We start from the raw sequence: 27,102 nt of genomic DNA on the forward strand, positions 1-27,102 counted from the left end.
AACATTGTAGAATGTATTATTGTAGATGTAGCTTTTATTTAACAACATATAGAATGTATAAAATAGCATAGATATGCTATAATCGTTATTATTATTACAATTGTGGTGTGATTGACAGAGTTAATCAATTTGGCAAGTGAAAAACATAGTAACATTCAGTTCAGTCAAATTCAGTCAGTTTTCACATAGTTTTTTATTATAGAGAAACATCATTATTGTACATTTTTTATTAAAGGTTTTTTGCAAAAATGAATTATAATTAGTTGTTGTAATAATAATTTTTTAAAGTTAATTCAAAATTGCATTCAGTTACTTTTCAGAGTAACTGATTACGATTCCTAACTAATTTTCTTTTAATGAGTTTCTTAGCATTTTATTAACAACTTGTGTAACAGGAAGGTTTGCAATTTACTCTTGGAATGCCAAAAAATCAAAATCATTTTCAACAAAATTAAGGGAATGTATAAAATCTTTTCACAAATGTATATACACAATCAATGAAAAACAGTATTTTCCCAGCATGTGAGAAAAAGATAAGCAAGCTGTGCAACCTCAGCATTAATATTCTGTTTTGAAGTTATGCTAAGTAATTAATGTAATCATTTGTACAGATTTCCTGCAAAATGTATCAGCTTAAGCAACACAATGAAACAACAATTAATGCCAGAAATGAGACAGTGAAAAAGGCAAGAAAAACACACAAACCCTTCTGACAAAAATCAAAGAAACATCAGTAGGTGAACCTTCTATATATCAGAATGAGTTTTCATTTGAGCTCTGTTTAATCCTTTTAGTTGTCAGCATTCCATTTGTGAAGGTGTGAAACTCTGCTTTCAAAATTTCTTAGAAAAATGGTGTATCAGACTGGTTACTTGCAAATCCACATTAAGATATCTTATAATGTGCTATAAAAAAATTGAAACTTAAAAATTTCCTTTATGCAGTTGTGTTCTCTTAATTTCCTTAATGTTCTTGCAGACACTGTATATAAATATAGAGCAGATTCCCATATCTGGATTAACCATAGATGAAAGAACCAATGTTGAAAGAAAATACTTGGCAAGCTGCTTAGTCAGTAAATATAACAAGGAAAAAGTTTGCAGATCCCATCTGAGTTCTTATTCAAAATTGCAAAAAAACTAACTATTTCTCAATCATAATTTGTTAACAATTCACTCAGTAATTTTTCTTTCTTCTTCACTATGTGGTTGACAAACTTACCTAAATATTCTGCTTCTTTTAAATTTAAATAAACTGTACAATCAACAAATGCATGAGGAGACAATGCTAATTTTTGTTACTAATGCTGCTCCTTAAACATTAAAAGAAACAGGAATACTGAGCATTCTGTATCCCAATTTAATTTAAATTATGTGCTTGGCTCATGACTTAGACTTGCTGAAGAAATACAAGTCACATTTGAAACTGTAGACAAACTAATAGCATCAATTAAAAAGTTTTCATGTAAGCTCCTAAACAGATAAAATTTTACCAGGAAAAGCTTTCCAAACACTGCCCTCCCACTTCAACCAATCATAATTACATGGGGTACCTGGTTAGATGCAGCTTTCTTCTATAGCAATAATGTTAAACAAGTACTGTTTTTATAAAATCAGTTTTTAATAATTATATATTTATGTTAATTTTATCAAGTAACTTTTATAAAGTTTAACACAATAACAGACAGCCTTGATCCAGAGGATACTTGTATTCCAATTGCACAAGAAATGTTTTTTGTTAGTAACATCTCAAATAATTTGGCATACATAGCAGCCAATTTTTCCTGTATTCTGAGAGTTTTACAGAAATTGGAAACATTGGGACTAGAGGTAACAGAGTCTCTGGAAGTAGTTTCTCAAATTGTGATTGAAATACAAAAATTAACTGGCAAAATGGGAAGAAGAATACAGAAAAAATTAACACAAGTTCTCTAGAAAAATCCTTGATGTAAGAATTTTCAAGATGTTAGCAGTTATTTCCACTGAATCTGTTACTATGAAATTTCTCTATAACCTGTGGAAATAGCTTGTCTGAGGTTCTGTCATCTAACATCAGTAATGTAAAAAAGGTTTTCTTCTGCATTTAGGACAGGGCTTCTTAAACTTTTTTTATTCACGACCCCATTTATGATTGTGATTTTTTTCGCGACCCCCCTCCCCCAAAAAAATATAAAATAAAGATATATAAATATTTTGCAATATACATATGAAATACAATGAAAATATACATATATATTGAAGATATATACAAATTTGCAAAAACAATAATGATGTACTACCACAGTTCACTCTTGTGTTACAATGGAACAGAGACAACTGAATACACTGAAAAGCAACAACACTACACTAGTTCACACTACAATCAGTGTTGCTGAATCGTTGTCTCGCTGCACCAGAAGTGACACAAAGTGCAACTCACGAAACCTACAACACAAAGCATGCCATTTTCAAACTCTCACAAATTATTTTCTATATTTTGCATTAAAATCTCGTGACCCCAAGATTTCGCTAAGCAACCCCAAATGGGGTTGCAACCCATAGTTTAAGAAGCCCTGATTTAGGAGTATCTTTTCAGACAACATATGTAGTTTCTTTTACCAGAAAACTTGGAAATGTATTTTATAGAAAGCTGTGCTTATAAAACCCTTTATGGAAATAATGTTAATTAACAAATGAAACTTTGACAAAAAAGATTTTAATAATGTACACTTTGTAAAATAAATACAAGTAGAACATATTTCAACTATTAAGACTATATATTCCTTTACTGTATACAGGGTGTATCAGTACAGCAGTTACAAATTTTCAGGAGAGATAGAGTACACCTAGACGATGGGAAATCACATAGCAATGCATAGTCGGAAACGCTTTCCTGGCGTGGTAGTGACGATACAAAACACAAGAAAGGAAGGATACGAACAGGGTGAGAAAATATGTTTATTATTCTTAGTACGATAAAACTCAAAGAAGGTGTTCGAAATTATGACCCCGGGCCGTGATGCAGGCCTCACATCTCCAGCGCATTGAAGATCTAATGTTGTTGAAAATACCAGGCGTGTCCTGGACTTCCCCAGCAGCTGCCACGATGTGTGCAACAAGTTCCTCAGGACTGTTAATGGAAGTTTCATACACCAGTGCCTTGACGTATCACATACACCAACCAAAGACGTCCCAGCATTTTTGCTGTACTAAGGATAGTAAACTTGTTTTCTCACCCTGTTCGCATCCTTTCTTGTGTTTTGTGTTGTCACTACCATGCCAGGAAATCGTTTCCGATCATGCATTACTATGTGATTTCCCATCGTCTAGGTGTACTCTATCTCTCCTGAAAGTTTGTAACAGCTGTACTGATACACCCTGTATAACATAAAAACATATATTTTGCTATTTTTATGACATTTTGATGTCATAAAAATAGCAAAATATATGTAGTTAGTAATCTGAGTTAGTAATCAATAACAGAATAAAAACTTTGAAAGACTGGGATAGCATATATTTGTATATCTCAAGCAAAAGATTTTTCTGGAATTAAAAATGGTAAAAGACCACTACTCAGCATTAGATATTACATAGATTAGCACTAAACTTATACTTTATGCATATAACAGTGTATGATAAATTTTAACCTTACCACTTTGGAAGGAATACCCCATCTGCTAATAGATAATCCACAAATTCAATGCTCAATGGTAATATAATACTGCAAAAAATTAATTCAAATCAATTAAAGTAAAAAAATAAATTATGCATTTATGTAATACTATATATATACCATACAAGTACTTATAATACTGTAAGTAATAAATAAATCATTTCAGCAATTATAAAATTTTGAATACATTCTTATTATATATCTATTTTTTGTACATTTTACATATTTTTTCCCTGTTTATGATTTTATTTTCATTTATATTTCATTCTTGTATTTGTTTATTATTTGATTTATAATTTGTTTGACATTCAATTATTCTATACATTTACATTATGTTTTTATTGTTTGATTTATTTTATGTAACCTGAAGAAGGTCATTGAAAATGTTAGTGATTAAACTTTTTTGATGTTTATGAAGGTTATTTTTTTACTACACATCCCAAAGCCCGATACATACATTCTCAACGAAATGATCACTTTACACAATCGAGCTATAAATCCTCTATTATTAATGATTAGATACTAAGTAATTTGGTACTAGATAGCCCAATTGTTTAAGGTGATTGTTTGGTTGAGTAGTTATTTTTTTAAGTTTATTGTTTTATAAGTATCGATCCATTTTAGCAGTAGTACACAAAACCATGCCAAGAGTTTGCCAAAATAAAATTATAGTCTAAACTTCAAATTATGAAGAAAAAATATCCTGAGTCATCATGAGAATTGTAACCATATGCAAATGAAATGGATAACTTGTACCTACCACCAGAGGGCTAAAAGCAGTTACAAATTGGATAAGGATAGTATGGTGAGAAGAGTTCTTTGTGTTTTCAATGTAAAGGTGTCAGATCCTCTAATAAAAGGCTGATACTTGATCATTTTTAACTTTGTAAATTTCTTTTACCTATTTTTATCTTTGTTAAAGAAGTTTGTTATTCAAAACCATTGTAACTGTTACTTCTGTGGTTATGTTAAAGGATTAAAAGATAGACTCAAAAATGTTATACAGGTATACCTCGCCTTACTCGTCGGTAATTGGTTCCAGGAGAGACGACATAAGTCTTATTTACTTGTGTAGTTACGACGTAAGTCAAAACTACAGTGGAAAACACCAATAATGAGCACTTAAAAACTGCTAAATAAGATGACAACACAGAAACACAGATATTTTCATGTTTAGTTCTCTACGATTTATGATGATTATATTAACATTTACTGTAAATGTACATATTTTAATATGATTTTATGTGCTTTTAATGCTTTTCTAGTAATATTACGACTTCAATATTTGTGGCGGACGGATGTAAAGTCGAATAAAATGACTTAAACTTGATTTTCATTTTTCCATATACTTTTTTGACAAACGACATATAATCAAGAACGACATAACTCCAAACGACGTAACTCGAGGTATACCTGTATTCTTGTGAATAGTCTAAACTTCAAATTATGAAAATAAAATTACAAATCAGTTTTGTTTCATATTCCATTGAACTAATTTATTATTATTATTATTATTATTACTTTTTATAACAAATCAAAAATGTATATCTGATGAAAATGTTGTATTGTACAGTACATAGCAGATGTGACTGAGTATGTAATTTTACAATCTATTTCACACAATGACATTGCTTCTATGACATTTAGCATTTAGTGATGATTTATTAATAATAAAAACTTACAATGTTGTGAAAGATTATTTAAGAAAATATTTTGAAGAAAAAATGTTCAGAGACAAATATACAGTAAAAAAATTGTCTGGAGAAAAACTTTTGGAGAGAGAAATCTGAAGAAAATTTTGATAAAATTCATTATCCTTAATTTTATCAACTTGGCCCTACGGTTGGAAAACTGAAGTCATTAAACACTAGGAACCAATCTACATTATGCAAAATAAATTTTATCAGCATCGAAGAAGTAGAAAAAAGAAGTTAGTGTATGGGACTCTCTGCTACTCTTTCTGCTATTAGAGACCAAAAAGTGTCTATCAGAGCTGCATCAAGTTCTAAAAATTCTGAAACAATCCAATCCGATTCAAATCTACTGTATCTCCAGAAATTCCATATACATCATTATAGGAAATGTGTCTCCTGGCTTTTTTCATCCTTTGTATTAACCAGGACCAATTTGTACAAAAAAGAAATGTGAACGAAAAGAACATCCACCAAGTGCTATTGCATCCAATTCATGGAAAGAGTTCATATTACAAAAAGAAAGAGCAAAAGCAAGCAAAACAGAAGAAAACAAAGGGGGAAAATGGAAAAACAGAAAAAAAAAAAAAAACACTGAAAGATCTTTCAGGAAATGTAGTGGCAGAGGAGGAAAACGCAGAAAAGTTCTTGCATCACTAAATACAAATGAAGTTGGGATCACTGAGAAGAAGGATTCAGATAGTGAGAGAGAAATGGATAAACTAAAAAATATTGGCTGTGATTATTGCAGCAGGTGGTACCTTTGAAATGTTCACCAATAGTAGGAACCCCTTATAATGTTGCTGCAACAATACAGCTTATATACGAGGTTTGTGTAGAAAATCAACCATAATTCACATAAATGTTTGTGTAAGATTTCTCATTTATCATAGGCCTATTGCTTGTCTGTGGCGCCTCTGTCCATAGTTGCCAGATCTAAAGGTTAAAAAGTAGCGTGGTTGTGCTCAAAAAGTAGCGGATTTGAACTGTTTGTAGCCCAAACAATAAAACCGAATTATTTTGCAATTATGCACTTTTACTAATAAAATAAGTTTGTAATATATATATATATATATATATGGACATTCGGTGTATCTGCATCAATTTTCTCTAAATCAAAGCGAGTCATTCGCAGGCGCTGCGATTCATTTTTTGAACTTAGAAACTTAGCGACTGCGACTTTTGTTTTCAGTTTTAAGGCCTCTCTGTTTACACTGTATCAAGAACTGTTGTATCTGTTAGACTAGTTTAGAGACTCGGAGAGATTAGTAAAAACTAGTTAAACTCGCGTAACTGGTTATACAACAAAGAATACACAAAGATTACACTGTCTTGACTCACGGAAGGGGAGTGTGAAACGAGGTCACCGTCCCCGAAGGGTTAACAATGGAAGTGTTAAGAAAAAGCGACGTGCAATATTTACAGGCGCAGATGCGTTTTTGCGGGAAATCGAACATATTTTCAGACTCATCTAAAAATTCTCTAATTAGTCTGGGAACAGGAAAACCTAATTCTTGCATTCTGTGAAAAAAGATGGAGATTGGCTATAATGTAATAATCTTAATCTTTGCTGTCGTTACTTTTGCCCGAGTAACACTGGGCCTATTCACTACATTTTTATTAGACGTTTCCTTTTTTTCCCCCTTTTTTTAGGTATTCCAAGGAATACCTAAAAAAAGAAAAAAAAGGAAACGTCTACTAAAAATGTAGTGAAATCGTCAAATTAGAGAAAGGAACGTTCTAAAACAGAAGTAGAGTCAAGAAGTCAAGCGGGAAAAAACAGGAAAACGAAGTAAAAGTACAAATAAATTTGTGAGTAGCATATTTTCGTTTTAAAAAAATAATTAAAAATAGGCGCATATTGATAGATATATGAGAGGAAAAAAATTAATAAAATTAGCAGTGTTAGTGGCAATGGATTGTGGATTACTGGAGCGAACGACGGATAGAAAACGGAAGCGAAGTATCTTTATCTTTGTTAAACGTTGCAACTTTATTTATACAATTAAGTGTAATGAAATTAAATAAAACTTTATTAGTTTTGTATGATACAATAAATATTGTGCGATTTTATATATGAAAATAAAGTAGCGTATTTTTAAGAATTGTAGCCTGAAGGTAATTATTACTAGCCCAAAAAGTAGCGTGTCGCCCAATTTAAAATTTTTGTAGCGAGGGCACTTAAAAAGTAGCCCAATCCGCTACTTGTAGCCCAATCTGGCAACTATGCCTCTGTCGTGCTTATCAAGTTTTAACTTGTTTAGATTGACATTACAAATATCTGCATATTTATTACGTAAGTTTAATTACAGCTACTTTTTAAAATTTTGTTATCTTTTAAGGAAAAAAAAAACATTAAAATGGAAGATAAGAAGGTGCATTTCCGACATCTGATGCTCTATTATTTCTGAAAAGGAAAAAATGCAACAAAAACTCAAAAAAAGATATGGGCTGTATATGGGGAGAATGCAGTTACTGATCGAACATGCCAGAAATGGTTTTCAAAATTCGAGGTGGGAGATTTTTCTCTCGAAGATGCACCTCGGTCAGGACAGCCTTCAACCATAGAAAATGAGTCCATAACGGCTTTAATTCAAAATGATCAACATAAAACAACACGAAAGATAGCTGACATCTTAAAAATATCCCAAACATCTGTTGTCAGACATTTGGCTAGCCTTGGATATGCTTCCCATTATGATGTTTGGGTTCCTCATAAGTTAAGTGAACGAAACCTTATTGAGCATGTTTCTGTATGTGATTCCCTTTTAAAACGCAATGAAGATGATCCCCTTTTAAAGCGATTAATAACAGGTGATGAAAAATGGATTGTTTACAACAATATTCAATGCAAGAGATCTTAGAGTAAGCCAGGTGATCCTCCAGTGCCACAACCTAAAGCTGGTTTGCATCCCAGAAAAGTAATGATTTCAGTTTGGTAGGACTGGAAAGGGATTCTTTATTATGAGCTTTTACCCAATAACCAAACAATTAATTCCAATATTGTCTCCAACTGGATGAACTAAAGGCTGCAGTGCATCAAAAACATCCAGAACTTGCAAATCAACAAGGAGTGGTATTCCATCGTGATAATGCAAGACCGCACATATCGTTAAACATGCACCAAAAACTTCTAGACTTTAACTGAGATGTTTTGAGTCACCCTGCATATTCTCCAGATATTGCTCCCTCAGACTTTCATCTTTTTCGTTCATTGCAGAATAATTTAAATGGCATTGAATTTCAATCTCTAGAAGGTATCAAAAATCACATTGATAATTTCTTCAATCAGAAACCCACCCAATTCTACACAGACGGAATTATGAAACTACCCATCAAGTGGCGTAAGGTTATCAAACAGAAGGGTGAATACATTGTGAACTAAAGGTTTTTATTTATTTCAAAATAGTATACTTTATTTCTTTCTAAAAACCGAATGAACTTTTGGTTCAACCCAATACATAATGGTGTACTGCCACAACTGTATGTATACATATGAATATATGATTTAACACTTTTTATTTTTACATAATAAAAATTCATCTGCAAAGTGAAAAGTTTAATGTATGGAAGAAAAAGCAAATAACTTTTGACAAATTTTCAAGTTATCTCACAACAGATTTGAATTTAATGATTCAAAAAACCTAAAATAGAAACAGTTGTATTATGTAAAGATAAAATATTAATACAAAGCAATAAACAAATTGTCTGAGATAATAAAAATTTGAAAACGCACTTTATTTTTCACAATTTCTCATCATTTTTTCGAGAAAACGTGCATATTGCTAACAAACAACTTTTACCCATTACCTTTATTTTCACTCATTGCCATTTTTCATATCTTGGCACATATGGCAATGTCATCTTTAAAACTATCCATTCACTATTATAATTACTGGATTCAAATTGTCGGAGTAATATGAATAAAACCAATTAAAATTTGCGCATAGAACTATTACAATTTCAATAATTCACACCAATGGTGGCAATCAGATTTTCTGATGTAATGTAAAATGTTTCAAAACTACTGTATTAATAAAACTTACTATTTGTTTGTTGTATTAGTAATTCGTAACTAATCTTCAAAACCTTAGTAAATTAGGCCTAAGAATAAATATGGTTGTAACTATTTTACCTTTTCATCGTAACTCTCTGAAATTGGGAAAACCAATTATTGAAGCTGCAATTCAAAACGTTTTCTACCTTCATTGTGTTCTTCATATACGTTAATAATATTAAAAAAAAAAACAATCATCTGAAACCAACAGCTTATCACAACCACGTGATTGTAAATAAGCGGAAATTGATAACAGACGGAAACACGTGCTTGTGTTGAAATTGACATCTATCGGGAAAGACACGAATTAGAATTTAGAATTAGATCGCAAAATAAAGCAATGTCTGATTCCGAATCAGAGGATGTTATAGCTGAGGTATGAAAATAAATTTATAATTTCCTATATATTATATTTAAACTATAATATTTTGATTTATAATTGTTTAAATGTTTGTTTTAGCGACTTTATAAAGTTTAGATACGAAGAAACATGAGTAAGGAAACATGGAAATAACCATTATTAATTAATTAAAAACTATGGTTCATAAATAACAAACAAACCGTTTTCCAATTATCAAATAATTAAATCATCAATTTTTTAATCAATGCAGTTTATTACAGTTTATAACATTAAATGATATTCTTAAAAATTTTAGATGCAATCATTGATTTTTATTGTTATTTTTATTATTTTTCTCTCAATTCTATGATTAAAAATTAATTTCACAACTTTATTCCAAATACAATTTTATAGGAAGAAGTAAACTGAATAATAACATTATAAATATAATTTCCTCATATTTTCCACTGAAAGTATTGTTTTTAAATGAATGATTTAGTTTTAGCATAATATAATAATTGTATAAGTTTAATCTTTGTAAAAATGTATAAAGGTTTGATCAAAAGCTTGCTATTAATAAAATATACAAGTACATTCTTTCTTATTATGTATGTATCTACAGTACCACTGTTAGAGCTGGGCAACTGGGGCACTTCCCCTGGTCTCTGCACCTAAAGGGGCCTGGGCAAGTGCAATACATTGATACTCAACCTAAGGTTGAGTATCAATGTATTGGGTTGCTGTAATTAATTGGACTATGGTTTAGTTTCTTAAAGTCAAAATTAATAGCAGATAAAATTTGTAAAAAATGCAACATTCCTCCTGTATACAAAGAAGTCAGATCGAGAAAACGAAAACATTTACTTGATTATGAAGAAACAGATACAAGTACAAATACCCCCAAAACAAATTTCTATTGGAAATATTTTTTAGCAATAGTAGATTGAGGATTAATCTTTACAGAAGAAAGATTTAAACAAATTGAAGAGCATAGTAAAAATTTGGTTTTCATTGATATTTCTATATCAAAGACTATGAATGAGGATGACCTTATGAATCATTGTATGGATTTTATCCTGCACTGAGGAATGGTGATAATCAGGATTTAAAGGTAATTCTATTTATATGACAAAATTAAAATATTTTGTACTGTATGCTGCAATAATATAACTAATGTGACTCCATTACAATGTTTTAAATATGCTGTCTAAACTGCAGATTCCTTCCCAGTTCTAGCTATTGTCAATATGTGAAAAATATGTGAAAAATTAGATTTTGACAATATAATAAGGATTTTATGATATAATTATTTTTAATTTATACTTTTCTTTATTTTTATCTCCAAATTTTTTATAACTTAGATTATATAATTAAAAACATTACAATGTAGTTTTATTATTGTATTTTTTGTATACATAGATAAAAGAAATACCTTTAAATTTATTTTTTTGTAAAAATTACACAATGTATATCTTTCAAGGGCCTCACATTTTATGATTGACCTGGGCCCCATGATTGCTAGCAGCAGCCTTGCATATCTATATTCTATAAATATACTACCTGTTACATGTAAAGAAAGATTTATATTAAGTTTATATGTAAGATGTTTTAAAATTCACTATAACTTAATTATTTTATAGAGGATAGCAAAGCAAGAGAGAGATTATGAAGTAAGACTATAACTAATGATAAAACTTAGTTTTCTGAAAACATTTTTTATTAAAGATTTGTAATTATCATGAAATTTCATTTTTATTATATTCTTTTTGTATTATATGTGTGTGTAGTACAGGTACTCCTCACTTTACGACCAAGTTTCGTTCCGATGACTACGTCGTTAAGCGAATTGGTCGATAAGCGAGGAGCTTGTGCTGGGAATATAGGATCGTTGAAAAATTATACAAATTATGCAACAAACTTCAAATTTATTCATAAAAAGACTATTATAGTACTATAAGACAATTATAGTATACTTAGTGCGCATGTCACCATTCGCCACTGATAGACACTCAAGCTGAGAAAGGGGATTCCCCGAATTGCAGATCGAAGCTCAATTGGTCGTGTGAGTGGTCATTAAGCAGATAGGTCATAAAGTGAGGAGTACCTGTATTTGTATCATAATTCTTCTATAATGTGTAAATTAATAAAGATATGGAACATGATTGAACTATAATATAGTTTTTTTTTTTTTTAAATAATAATTTATAGGCTGTTTACATTTAATTTAAATGATTATTAAAATTCTTTATTATGAAAACACAGTTTGTTTTTATGAATTTCTGAAAAATATTTCTTTTCTAAAAAAATATTGATAAAAGGCTGTTTTATTGCAGCTTACTCTATATAAAGTGGGCTCCAATAAAACAGTTTCTTATTTAATAATTCAATTTTTTTGAAATATTAGCAGTCTTGTAATTTTGAAAATCACAAATCAATGTTAAAGCCTTTTAATACTTAAGATGATTACAATGCTAAATGCTTAAAATATCAAATTGTAGTTCTCATATTACCTCAAAAAATTCATAGAAATTCATAGAGATAAGCATCTTAAATGCAAAAAGTTACTGAAAATATAATAAGTGTGAAGCTGCAAAATAAATATTACTACTTCCTTCTTATTTTTAAAACAAATTAAATTTTTGGAAGAAAAACATGTTTATAGAAGATATTGAAAAAGGAAAGCTTTTGTTTTTCCAAAATTTAAAAATAAATAATTGCAAAATAGTTTGTTATAAATACTAACTTTTATACCAAAACAGTTTTGGAAACTTAGAAATCATTTTCTAAAAGATTTAATACTTTTAGTAAAAAGCAGATGTTTAGTTTTTAACACTGCTTCTCTGTGCAAATGAAATTAGTTCAACTTTTTTGCATTAAATCCATTAGTATAAGTTCAAATTATAATTTTAAAAAGTTATACAATACCAGATCAAAATAATGGGATATGAGAGAAAAAATGAGTTATATTCTGGCTAAATATATTTCTTATGATAAAAGAATTCATTGGAATACCAAGTAAAAAAAAAATTAAGGATGTAATTGGTCTTTAACCATAAATTATTTCATGCATATAAAATACATTCAATTTTATCTGTCTTCATTACTGTTCAATAATTGGGACCAAAAAAAAAATGGAATCATCAACTGTGTCAAAATGATGGAATAATGCAAATTAAAGATATGAACCATTAATATTATGAGTAAATAGGTATCTAAGTGGTTTTATGAATTTTGTGGGGTTACTGAAATTTGCTAGGAAATTGTATGCATCAAATTGGTTGAGGAAAAAATCTCTCAATTGATGCCAAGAACTTCCTAATTGCTCTTTACAGTGATGGACATTCACAATGCAAATTTGCAGGAAAGTGGCTGTGCCCTGTCAACAGTTAGCAAAATTTTCAAGAAAACTGCTTCTTCAAAATGAAAATTGAAACAAAAAGATAAGAACAAACATTAAAACATTTTGCAACAACTCATTGTTTTCAGTCTGCTGGCCAACTTCAAGCATTGTGGAATGAATATGAAACAGCTGCATCTAAGTTGAATACTTTGTGATGTTTGGTTCAATGGGTTTTCAACCACAACTTGAGTCTTGATCGAAAGCCCACAGGGACTCTAGGGAGCAGTGGCACACACAGAATTTAATCTGGAGGGTGCCAAATTGAACTGTTTAAAAAATATTTTAATGCAATAATTCAATAAAATTCTCACTTTATATTACCACTAATTCATAAGTAGCACAGAAACAAAAAACATGACATAAATATAAAGAAAAAACTGAATTTTAATTAGAAAAAGATTTTTGGAAATTTTCTAGTGTTTTTTCCCCCTCTCTGTCTTTGGGCGTGCCAAGCTCCCTTGGCTCCCCTCTGCATGCACCACTGCTAGAGAGACTAAACCTTGATTAACCCATGGCAGAAGAAACTGCATCTACAATCGTGGAAGCAACATGAATTATGGACAACAGATGACTGGTCAAAAGTGTTATTTTTAGATGAGTCATTGAAAACATCAAGCATACAATCCAAGTTGCTCAAAGACTTTGGTTAAGTTTCCAGTAAGTGTGACTGTTTGGGGTTTTTTCTGTCAATAGTGTTGGTAGCATTGCATTTGCAAATACAAAAATTAATAGTGACATGTATCAGAATAGCTTGAAATGCTTCATGCTACTATCAACTGAAGATCTTTATGCAGCAGATGATTTTGTGTTTCAGCATGATTTAGTACCAGTTCATTCTAGCTGAAGCACAACTCATTGGTTTTCACAATACATCATCACAATGTTATCTTGGCCAGGCAACTCATAATTCAATTGAGAACTTGTTAAATACTGGGAAAAAGCAACATTGCAACCAACTACAGTTAATAAACTGAAGGTAAAGTTATAGTTTGTACAGTGGCTTAGCCAACATAACTGGCGCCCAGGGCACGACACTTTATTGGCACCCCCTCCCCCTCCAGAAATACATATAGTTTGTCTTGGAGACCATTTGGGCGCCCCTCTGCAAGTGGTGCCCAGTGCATGATACACCCCCTTGCACCTCCTTGCTATGCTACTGAGTTTGTATGGTCAAAATCTTCCATCACTTAGTGCCAGAAGCCAATTTTGTTCTATGTCCCTGTATTAAAGCCATAAGTGCATGCAGATAATATCTATTAATGTTTATTATAACATATGCATCATGAGAGAAGACAGTTAAATTAAAATTACTCCATTTTTTTGGTCCATGAGTTGATCAATGGACATCTCAAAAGAAGAAAAGTATAGTTTGTAAAACAAATTTTGCAAGTTGTTTGTTTTGTATGATTAATATTTTTATTTTGTATTTTAAACATTTATTTTTCAATTCAAACATTAGTGTGGGACATGATTCAATCTTTCTTGTATTCCATTTTTATGATCTAGTGTTGTAACACCAGATCATAAAAAATGAAATTACAGTTATGAAACTTTTAGCTCCCCAACAAATCAATTTTTAATTTTAGAATCTTGTCATTAAATTTGAGAAACATAAATATTTTGTAAAACTTTTTTGTTTCCTTATATGCATTTGTTATTTTTTTTAAATAACCTGTAATTTGAAATTTGAGATGCAAAATAGCCTATATTAATGACTAAATATTACATTTTTTTTCAACAGAATACACCTCTTTTCCTCCATTTGAAAGAAACAGGCTTCTTAGAATATGACAATCCCATGAAAAATATATTTAACCGAGAATTAAAATATGAAAAGCATTCCTTTAATTTAGGCTTGTTTTCATCATTTTTCCAGAAGATAATTGTGAGTATGGAAAATTGAAATAATAATGTTTCATTTAATATAAATGATAACATAGCTAATTTGTTTTTATTATCTTTTAAGGAAAAGTAATTACAAAATATTATTACATTTTATATTATCAAATAAGTTGCAAAAGAATTATATTGGAATAGGTTCTTAGAAATTATTTAATTGACTGATTTTATGAAATATATGTCATATATCAGTTTGATTGAAAAACTATGTTTCTTTTTTAATCTATTAAATGTTTTTTGAAGACACACAATGATTTCCTTTAAACACAGTATTTCTCATTCAATGAAAAGTGATTACTTCAAACATAAATTAACTATCTTAAAAAGTTATTGCCACATTATTTTTAACTGTAAATCTACAATTGGACCATCTTATAAAAAGAAACAATTTTAAAAAGCTTTCTTATTATTTGTTGGCCAGTTAACTTTACAATTTAAATTTGACAAATACTTTCTTATGATGTTTCCAATTATATATTCCATAAGTCTCAAAAAACTTTGCTGTAATGAAAAGATAAATGAAGGTTAAAGATCAGGAGTGGCTCATTCTTCACAAGAAACAATTCTCAACCTTATGCCATATTAGAATGTCAAAGAACAATTTTAAGAACAAATTCTAAAAACAGACAAAACCAACAGAAAAAATACCACTGAGCTAACAATTTTTACAAAATTGGTAAAATAATTACTTAAATATCAATTACCTGCTACCAGCATAGCGTCACCCTACCATCATGGGAAAATAAATTGAAAAATTTCTCACTTGTGAATTAGCCAATAGTCAGAAGAGGGAGAAAAAGGGGAAAAAAAAGAAATCTGTTTTCAAAGTCAAAATATTTATGATTGGAAAAACTGAATGTTTGTGTTTAAATAATACATTATTTTAAATTATATTTTATTTTAATATAATCTTATTGAAATGTTAAAAATTCCTATTTTTATTTTTTAGAATATGATGAAAAATTCTAGTAAAAATTGTTGGAATTTATTTTATAAGAATTTTCTACAGGATTTTTATGAACTGGTAAATATTTATCACTGTGGTAACTAACTAAATTTTAATTATGAGATTTATATTAATGTAAATGATTTAAAATTCTCTTAAAAGTTTTGAAAAGATAACTATTAAATTTATTTTAAAATTATTCATTTAATATTTTAAGACTGATGTATCAATTTTCAATATATTAAAAAGTAATAATGTAGTTCAATTTTCGTTTAAATGTAGTTCAATTTTCAATAGTTAAATATTGATTCGTTTTATTTATTTTTTTATTCTAGAATAAATATTTTTGCATTTTTATCTTAACAATATGAAATTAAAATAGATTTACAATAATTGACTGAATATAAAGTTATTAAAAACATTTATTAAGGTTTATTTTAAAATCATTTCAAAATAGTTTATTTCAAACTCTATTTATTTTAAGATTACATCTTAAAACCATATATAAAGGGTGGGTAATAATTAATTGAAGCAAATTTAGAATTTCCTGATACAGGATAGACCATTTTAATCAATTCAGTGAAATAACTCAAAAAGTACACATCCTACAAAAAAAATCATTAAACCATAAATATTAGATGCTTGAATCGCTCTATAATCAGAAGTTGAACCTGTCTTTGCCTACTGGAAAAAGAAAATCTATTCTACACAAAATGGAACATTTATTACACTTCCACTTTTTATTATTTATGTCAAAAAGTGTAAAAAGCAACTGTTATTGGAAATAATGTTTCTTGGTGGTTGTTAAGGTGATTTACATTTCAGTTAATGAATTCTAGTAAAGTTGTTATTTGCTTTATTGTGCAAGAATTAACATTATGACAATAGCATTTAGTCAGGGCAATGGCAAAATTTACTTTAGTATGAGATTCACTTTATCAGTTTTCATTTTAAGGTGAGTCCACTATGTAGAAAGTTAATTTTTCAACTACCACATTTATTATAGACTGAAAACAAAATTAATCTGTTCTAATTTATCCAGAACAAAAATCAAATTAAATCATTTTTTGTTTGTGAATAAAAATTATTTTTTAAAAACTGACAGAAAATTTTAAATTTTTTCAGGGTTGTTGTGCCAGAAAAGAAATAATCACATTCATTAGCAATACAAAATTATTAATTGAAGATGATCAAGCATTTTTAAATAGCTTTGCATCTGACATTTTAACAAAGTATGAGAATTATAATTTAACAATATTAAAATGGTAAGTCTTACCTTTATCTACACCATATACTAAAGTAACTTAAACAAATTGTTTAATTTTAGTCTTAAAAATTATTAAATGGCATCATTTGTAAGTACAATATAATAATACCTTATTCATAAAAAGATTTTATATATAATAATTGTACAGTATATCATTCTTTAATATACAGTCAAACCTGTTTTTATGCGCTCTTTTTATGTGCAATTTTTTTAATGCGAATTTTTAATTTGTGCGGTATAGTTGGCGACTAGTCTCGTGCGATTCGTCATGTCTTACGTTGACTTATTATAGCTAAATAAACTTATTATAGCATAAATGCACTTATTATAGTAATATTATTGCATGAATATGCGAAAAATGAAATAATTTACTTTTTAAGTCAACAAAACACCACCTGGACAAAAATATGTAAAACAGACGATAGACCAGACGATGCAGTCAAGTGCTGACATCTGTTGTCAATAAATTCTATTTCGTACGGTTTTGAGTTATTTTCTATGTGAGACTTTTTTTATGCGGTCCCTGTTGACTGCATAAAAAAATTATTTTTTTAATTGTGTTGCGAAAACTATTATTTACAGCCATTCGTGAAGTTTTGTGAGATTTTTTTTAATGCGTTTTTTTTAATGCGGTCCCTATCCCCCGCATAAAAACAGGTTTGACTGTATATCTTTATTGCATATTACTGTGATTGATATATACCACAGTAATATATAATAATATAGCTATAACTTCATTGTCAGTAGTAATTATGAATAAATAAAATAGAGTAGAGGATTTAATGAAGTACCGTATTTAACCAAGTAAGGTTATATCTAAATTAATATACTTCTGGAAGCAAAGACTTTCTTGGGGTCCGGGTGGCGTAACTGGCAAGTGCACCACACAGCAAACGGAGGTTGTGGGTTCAAGTCCTGCCCCAGGTCAGTTCTTTTATTCCAGAAGGTTCTAAATTTATTTAATATTTACTTAAATTATAATTATTAACTTAGATAAGAGATGGCATCTAATGTCTACCTCTAGTAACAGATTACTTTATATCAATCATTTAATTAGCCAATTTATAGCCCGATTTTTAAGGCAATCATTGGTATTTCATTATTTATAATTTTGTCAAAAGTTTTCAGCAACATGTAGAACAAGGTCTGAGTTGAAATTGTGACACACTGACTATTGATGAAGTTACACTATTTAGGAAATGGCTGTTTATTTCTGTTTTTGTGTAATTGATTCAAAGCAATGGGTTCAATCTCAATAACAGCTGTACCAGAAACTGTTGTTACACCCTGTATTTTATTCTCTCATACAGGAAATCCTCATTAGTTTGAAATTCAAAGGATAAAATAACCATGACTGAAATATTGAGTTTCAAATTATCTGAGATTTACATATTTTTGTACAATATGCCAAATGCCATGTAGTTGATATAATTTGTTAAACAAAAGGAATATGGCTATGTATATAAATGAGGATGTTTGTTGTTTGTTTGTTCACTATGCATTCCTAGGCCATTCAACCAATTGCTATGAAACTTGGCAGTTATGTTTACACACTTTTAACTTAGATAATGTCATACATTTCACCCCAAAATATCAATTGCATTTCTATAAATCAATTAATTTCTATCTACATTCAATTTGCTGATTTATATGTAGCACTATCTATTGGCAAAACATTTAACAAAATAATAAACTAAATATAATTCCTACAAAAAAAGCATATAATTTTAAAAATATACATTATATTCACTTAATTACTGCAACAATAATATAGTGCAAGATAGATGCTCTATATCATTACTGAGACAGGTATCAAAGTAGCCATATTTTGAACTAATCAAATTCCTTAACATGTAAATTCCTATATCCCAGAGGGGACAATTAGTATAGTTACAAACTAATGGAATTTTAACTATCCAAGTTTGAATTAATGAGGATTTCATGTATTTGTTTCAAATAATATTTATAAGTTAAATGGTCAACAATTATAATAGTTAATATTTATATGATTTCATTTGATATATAATATTACATAATATTTTAAAATATTTACAGGAAATTTAAACCAGCGACTGTTTTATCCTACATCTTAGCTGGAAGTTTTGTTTGGCTTTCTTGGTGTATATCTGACTCAAAAAGATCTACTGTATATACTATTTTAGATAGTCTGTTCATTTTTATAATTGTTGCTGTGACTATCGGTTATATCTCACATTATTTCATATATTATCATTTTAAAAACAATATTGAAGAAAATCTTAAACAGTTAAAAGAATTATCTAATACAAGCATTAACATTAATAGTTTAATAAAGAAGTTAATAAATATTGTTCAAGAAGCAGAAATTATTGCAAGAGGTTTTACATTGTAAGTAAACAGATTATTTATTATAAAATAAAGTTTCTAATAATTTTAATAAAAACATCTTTATGTTTTATTATACAACAAACAAGATTTTTATAATTATTATTGTATAATAATTCCAATTACTTCTTATTAAAAATTTATATAGTCCTTACTGTAGTTGTGAAAAAACTGTGGCAGATACTGCTGACAAACAATTTTAAAAATTATATAAAAATGAAATATAAAATTCATTGATACAAATTGTATTTTTCAAAAATGGTCAAGATGAAATGAATTTATAGAAGCAAAATATAATTTTGAATGCAAATATAATCTACTGTATGAGCCATGTATTTAATGATGATGATTAAAGATAATGCAAAATTAATACTTATCAGGCAAATACATTAAACTAAATAATTAATTGAATTTATAATTTAAATATTGTTAATGAAATAAAGAAAATTATAATATATAGGTTATTTTCATTTATTTGCTTAATTTCAAATTTAAATATTTCACTAGACAAATTTTCTTAACAAAAATTAAGATTTATAGTTTGTCTTTTAATTAAAATGAATATGTATGTTGGTAGTTAGCCTACCTTTATAATAAAGCATTCTGAAGAACTTCATTTTATGCTCTCAATCTGAGATAAATTTTAACAAAAAAAATTCTAGTAAATAGTCTTAAATGTCAGAACTCGTTAGCATTTTCACTTCATGATTTAAACTTCAAATTTTTTATTTATCTTCTAATCAAAATTTTATTATGTCTGTCAACATAATCAATCACTTACTAAAGAACTATAAATATTTAAAATTTTCAGGTTCATAAAAACAAAAAAAAATATTTGCTTGTTATAACAGTAGTAATAATATACAACTTGTCCAGCCTTGATTTAAGAAATTAGACATTTTAATGTTTAATATTTTTAGGCAATTTTAATTTTTTTTTTTTTTTTCAAAACTGTAAATAAGAACTTTGTTTTTGAAATATGAAATAACATTTTTAAAACTAAAAAATTAAAATTAAAATAAAGAGAATTAAATTCAATAATGACAATAAATAAATAAATAGCTTTCTGTTCTGTTTAATTTAGCATTTTATGTGGATAAAATTTCCATATAATAATTACATTTTATATATTTCTATTTAATATTATATTAAATATTTCCATTTTAAATTAATATTTTAGATTTTTGGGTTTATGTAAATGCTCAGTTTTATATTTTTAGTCTTTTAAATTATATTGAAGGCTGTACAAAAGTTTGTTACAATTTATTTTACTTATACAAACATTTTTATTATATTTATGTAAATTAATATTTTGAATTGTCTTTTAAATTATTAGTTGTATGTTCAGAAAAAATTTTATCTGCATTGTCTTGCATGCTCAAGGTAGTGTGCAAAGGCATGCAGAGAAGCCTCATAATTTTCCCTAGCCATTTTTCAGCAGTATCTGATTGCTTTTTTTTAGTATTTCAACCAGACAAAAACATTTCATACTGATCTTGAGATCTGCTATGACTTTGTAATTTAAACTGTCTCTCTATCTTTCATAGGAGCCAAGATAGGATTTGACTACATAAAAAAAAGGAAATTGATATTTATGGCTACTATGTTATTACTACAGATTACTATAGTGTTGTGTACTTGTATTTATCTAATATGTAGCAGAAGCAAGATACAGCTAGATGTAATTTTTTTGTTTACACCATGTATATGAAAAATAAATGGGATTACTAATTTTCAAATATTTATAAGAAAGATTTATTTGTAATCTTGGTTTAAAAAAGTATACTTTTAATTAATGATGAATAAAATACATTGTTTCTTAAATATATTTCTTTAGTTGAATTGCTGAATTTTTAAAGTTCCAAATATTTTTTATTAATTGTTTTATATAATTCAGATATGAGTGATATAAAGTTACTTGATTGAAAACAAAATGATTTTTCAATCAGTTTATAATATCAATAAAAGTTTCATAATTATTCAAAGTAATTTCTGTAATTTTTTCAGAGCTTCCAGTCTTTAGCAACTTCGCATTATTTAATTTGTGATATTAAAAGTTGATACATTCATAATTAAATGAAAATAACAAATATAAAACGAACACTTTTTCTCAATTGGTTCCTATGCCAAGAATAAATTAATTGACTCTTAATTAAAATACTCTTTTATAGTGGAAATAAGAGAATTTTAAATAGTTTTATAAATAAATAAATATTAGAAAACTTGATAGATTTTTTAAATAAGTAATTTTATGTGTATAAATTATTTTGTTGGAAGCTATAACAATTTATATATAATTATATAATTTTTAGAAATTATATAATTATATATAAATTAAATTTTTAGGAGTCAAAGCATATATTAATAAATGTAGTTTAATTTTAGTTTTTATATTTACATTATCATAAGTGAAATTGTAAAACTTGTAATGTATAAAAAAAAATTTGTTTCTGCATACTATAATGATATTATAATTATGATTAACATTATTGGATATGTTATAATAATTTTTATCATATAAAAAAAAAATTCAATGATTTAATTTTTGTGTATTGCAGTGCTTCTTTAAAAGTTCCAGCTCAAAGATTGGAATTCTCATCAAGATCTTCTGGAATGTCAGTTAAAAGACAGTATCCTGAACTTAGAGAAAATATCTTTTGTTGGATAAGAAATATATATTATAGATATCGTCAAGCCACACTTGATTTATATCATCTATATCCTTTTTAATTATAACTTAATAATGTATAAAATTTTGCATAATACTATTTCAATATATTCATTAGAACAAACAATATAGTATATTTTTAGTGTCTATAAACAAAATGTAAGCAATATATAGTTGCTTCAGTTATTTAATATTTTCAATAAGTTATATAGTGTTATGATGCTATTATAAATATCTGACATCACTAGTCATAAAAATTAAGTCTTTCATGTTAAAATACTTTCTTCCTTGATGCTTTTATTGTGTTGAGTTTGTGTTTACTTGGAGTGCACACAGACTAAAATGTAATAAAAAATTGTATTTTAGAGTTGTGTAGATGTCTATCTTTGTTTATGGACATGATGATAGAGAATTTGATGGACTATGACAAAATGTCATCAATGTAACTTTGATAAACATTTTCAGCTTTTATTTCCTAGCCATTTTGATTGGCAGTTGGAAGAGTCACTTTTTCTCTTAGGATTAGTCTGGTTTACAGGTGGATTTAAGATTGATATTGGATGATTCTTATATTTATGGAGATATAGGTAAGAATGTTAGTATATCATCCAATGGGTTCCCATAGTATTTCACGTGAAAGTATTTACTATCATCTGATGTGTTTATGCTGTTTTGAGTAGATACTTCTTTAGTGAGACATTGTTTTTAGTAATTAGGCTGCTTTGAAAGAACTTTGACTCTTCAGTTTACATTAGCATTTATTTGAAAGCTTTTTTTTTATTATCTATGAACTGGCTGTCCAGAATAATATTTTTCTCCTATGGATATGGAACCTAAGAAGAAACTTACATGCTGATTCATTGAGTAAACAGGGTGCTTCTAATTGCTTTATAGGCTTGTGTCAATTTTAGGTGTTTCTTTAATTATTTTAGAATTTCTAGAGTTGTTAAAACTGGATTTTTTTCCAATCATCTCACTTAATGAAGAAAACTCCTAATTTGAAGCATAGTAATTCTCTTTATTTTACTTATTTGATTTGAAAACTGAAGTTCTTGGTTTTGGTAAATAATATTTTCATTTTTTGTAAATTAATGTTGTGGATGGTTTCTGTCATTTTCACAAGCATTTATTGACTAGAATGTTATTTCTCATTTTTGTGACTGCTGAAAAGCCTTCTCTGCATCTTAATAGTAAATTTGGAATTTTAATAGTTTTGAAATTTTTTTTTCAGTTTTTGAAATGTTTCATACATTTGTAATAGGGTGTTTGAATGTTAATGAACAATAAACAAGACATTTTCAAGCTTTTATTCCTAAAATCTTGTTCTTATACATAATTAAGTATATTTATATAGTTACTTAGTATAATATACTTATATGATTAGTAAAACGTTCATATTGTTTATGAAAATGTTTTCATAAACAATATGAACATTTTCTATGTTATTCATCAACTGTACAAACCAAATCATCATCGACCACAGACAGCTAGCTGCTTTGCACCTTGTCAAAGCATGTTCTCATGAACTTTGTTGAATGTTTGACCCATTTTCTTACTCTTTCCTTGCCAAAATGCGATGAGTAATGATTTGTGGTAGTTTGATCATAGACCTAATAATGAAAATCCATGAATTTCACATTTCTTGCATCTGAAAACAACAGATAACAGACCACATTTCACAATCAATAGCCCACTCAATTGTCTTGAACATGTTAAATGCATAGAAAAAAAAAAGTAAACATAATTTAATGTTCTTATAATAGCAGCTGTTGTTTGTTGATAAATAGTGAAGCCAGAACATGTGTGAAATCACATTCACATCTCAGTGCTTTAGCAAAAATAATCACAAATGATACTTACTTTCAAAAGACACTGATTTTTTAATTATTTTATTTCATTTTATTAATTGATTAAATTTATCATAGTATTTTGAAAAAATTTTTTAATAATAATTTCTTTAACTCAGAGTCACTCTACCTCTTCAGCCATTATTACCAGTACATTCACATTATTTAGCTACTACAAGTTTAGATGAATTTGGTCCTTTGTTAAAACTTGATTTAAATAAAGAGAATGAAAAAGAACAATTGTTTGAAGTTTCAGACATGTTTTCTATTTCTTCTTTAAAGGTATGAAATATTATAGAAATAATATGAGATATAATTATTTAAAATATAAAAATTAATCTTATTTTATGAAATTAAATATTATTAGACTATATTGTGATTAAACAGAAATTAAGGATTTAATGGTTAACTAAAATATAATCTTACAACTTAAATCAAATAAGATATAAGAAAAAATCTCAATAATTAATTTTAAATACATTTATTGACAGAAAAGTTATGTACCAAGGAAGAATTAGAATTGAATGAATCATTTTTAGTGCAAATATAAAGTGATCACAATATCATAGCTAGAGCTGTGCTAAACCAAACTTTTGATATCAATATCAATTAGGCTTGATACTGAGATTCCTTCAAATTATTAATAATCAATAAATTTTAATAAATACCAAAAATTATCAAATATCGGAAATTATTTTATTTTAGATAAGTACCAAACTGATAAAATAGCAACTTTTATAGACAATTTTGACTATTGGCATTGGTTATCAATAGTGATTTTGGTAATTCAGTATTTGTTAATTATAATAATCAACAACTCTTTTCAACATAATAATTTCCATAGCTGTTGGAAAATTGCACTAGTGTGTTAAAAATTCTCAAGGGGGCAGCAACCTTATTAAAAGTATAGAACTAAATTGTGAAAACTGCAGCAACAGTTTTCACAATTTAGTTCTATACTTTTAATAAGATTGCCAACATTCAGAGTAACAAATTCCAAACATAGTATGAAAAAACACCAGTTCAAAAAAGTGATGAACCCAAAAACACTTACAAACTTGAAAACATTTTTTCCTTCTCTAGTTGATTAGGATGGCGATGATGATAAGTCAGATGGATGGCAAGGTGGTTAAGATGTCAGCCTACCACTCTGAGAATCCAAGATTGAATCTGGGTAAGCAATCCCTGGAAGTTTCATGAACAGTTCATTCTGAACATATTGGGTCTCATCCCTTACTACCATGCTACCCTTATTATGGCCTGACCAAACCCACAATAGGTATAATTAAAACAAGTTCTCTTAGTGCTCACAGGAGAAAGAGAGAGAGAGAGAGAAATGAGAGAAATAAATGCAAACTGGCAGGAACAAAATAACTCAGATTACAATTAGCAGTGTCAATTTCTTATGAAGAAAAACAGACTTGCTAAAAGAAACACATAACTCCTTATTTATTTTTCAGAGAATTTCTAAACAATTTTTTTAAAATAACTGAAATTCTGTAAAGTTCAGAAAATTTTGAACAGTTGGCAATCCTAGACAATAACAAATATATCAAACCAAAACTATTAAATGTTTACAATATCAATATCAATATTCTAAAATCTAGAATATTGATATTAATATTAATATTTGGTATTTATCTATAATATTAATATTGATATTGGAAACATTCATCAGTTTTGGTTTGATACATTGGTTATCAGCTCAGCACTAATCATAGCAAAGGAACTATTTCCAGTGAAACAATGATACAGTTTAAAGGAATCTTTAGTATTTTGTAAGAGCACTTATTGTCTACATACCTGTACCAATATGATCAAGCATGGCAGATTTTACTATCCTGAGACAGATTTTACCACAGATGATGCAAGTACCACTTCAGATTACTCGCTCACACTTATAGATGGTCAAAGTAGGCATCTCATCCAGTCCCATATTTTTGGGACCTTTGTGGAATCTGGGGACCAGGCAGGACAAGGAAGTAGAGCAACATGATATAGACGATCCTGGAAAACCCTAGCTGTGTGGGGCCAAGCATTATCTTGCTGGAAAATGGTTGTTTGCAGCTCTACCAAGAAAGGCAACATGTAGAGAGTGCAGGATTTCTTAAACATCCTGTTGTGTCATCAGTTTCCCTCACACCACTACTAGGAGTGACTGACTGTCATATGAGAATGGTTCCCCAGAAGAGCACACCAGAAATGAAGGCAGTAAAGGCAGAATTGAAGTGTTCACCAGTGGTCCTCCACACTCTAAATCAATGATTGTCTATTCTCAAACAGAATCAGGATTTATTACTAGAAATGATATACTGTCAGTTCATAGTAAGCCATGCTTCTTTGTCATAGCCCTACTATAAACAAAGTAATGATGTTATCATGCTGTTGAAAGGATATATAGCAGTCACTGTGCATGCAAACTTGTCTCTACTATATCCTGCCAATGATGCAGGAAGAGTACAAGTTTCTATAGTGAGCATGCTTCCATCTGTCTTTGAATGGTGAACAAAGACATCATTTCAGCTGTTTGTGTTTGGATCAGATGATGATATTTTCTGGTAGTTTATTTGGGATGTCCATAGCCTGTCTTCTGTGAGTGTATGTCCTGACATATTCACTGGCCTAACACCTCCTTACAATCCAGTCAGAATGGCTCAGCTGGTAGACAATTCAGCTACTTTGCTTCCATTAGCCCAATACTGTTCAATAATGCAATCAAATTCCATTAGCTATGCATAATGTATTTGCATTGTACAGGTATGTGTAGCATTCAAACATCTCCAAACAATAGGTTTACTAAAAATTCTGAACACAGTGAGCTTCTGCAAGCCTTATTATAAGATATCGGAGTAGAACTTTTAAGGCACTCTTGTTGCATTACCTGGCAAGTAATCAGACCACAACTGTTATCATTTACATACCTGTCTGAGACTGCAAAATTATGCATATACATACAGTATGTATGAAGAGTT

General features: G+C 28.5%; 2 protein-coding genes across 3 annotated transcripts in view; one reads left to right on the top strand and one right to left on the bottom strand.

The window, feature by feature from the left end:
* LOC136972920 (translation initiation factor eIF2 assembly protein-like) overlaps window positions 1-9,617 on the bottom strand; it is a 35,263-nt gene extending 25,646 nt beyond the window's left edge. Inside the window, exons 1-2 of the mRNA XM_067267579.1 lie at window positions 9,478-9,617; window positions 3,631-3,699 (exon numbers count right to left, since the gene is read on the bottom strand). Of these exons, the coding sequence (XP_067123680.1) occupies window positions 3,631-3,699; window positions 9,478-9,563 (155 nt within the window). The 5' untranslated portion in view covers window positions 9,564-9,617. The remainder of the gene's footprint in view (window positions 1-3,630; window positions 3,700-9,477) is intronic.
* A 32-nt stretch (window positions 9,618-9,649) lies between these two features.
* The window catches only part of LOC136972924 (vezatin-like), a 29,464-nt gene continuing 12,011 nt past the window's right edge, over window positions 9,650-27,102 (top strand). Inside the window, exons 1-7 of one of the 2 annotated variants that reach the window (XM_067267583.1) lie at window positions 9,650-9,775; window positions 14,881-15,024; window positions 15,988-16,062; window positions 17,110-17,249; window positions 19,307-19,618; window positions 22,174-22,337; window positions 24,261-24,412. In XM_067267583.1, coding sequence (XP_067123684.1) covers window positions 9,740-9,775; window positions 14,881-15,024; window positions 15,988-16,062; window positions 17,110-17,249; window positions 19,307-19,618; window positions 22,174-22,337; window positions 24,261-24,412 — 1,023 coding nt within the window. In that variant the 5' untranslated portion in view covers window positions 9,650-9,739. Of the gene's footprint in view, window positions 9,776-10,681; window positions 10,851-14,880; window positions 15,025-15,987; window positions 16,063-17,109; window positions 17,250-19,306; window positions 19,619-22,173; window positions 22,338-24,260; window positions 24,413-27,102 lie in introns of those variants that run through there. The other variant, XM_067267584.1, reaches the window with a different exon arrangement.

This window comes from Centruroides vittatus, unplaced genomic scaffold (genome assembly GCF_030686945.1).
Source record: "Centruroides vittatus isolate TY-2023 unplaced genomic scaffold, ASM3068694v2 contig_3063, whole genome shotgun sequence".
NCBI lineage: Eukaryota > Metazoa > Arthropoda > Arachnida > Scorpiones > Buthidae > Centruroides > Centruroides vittatus.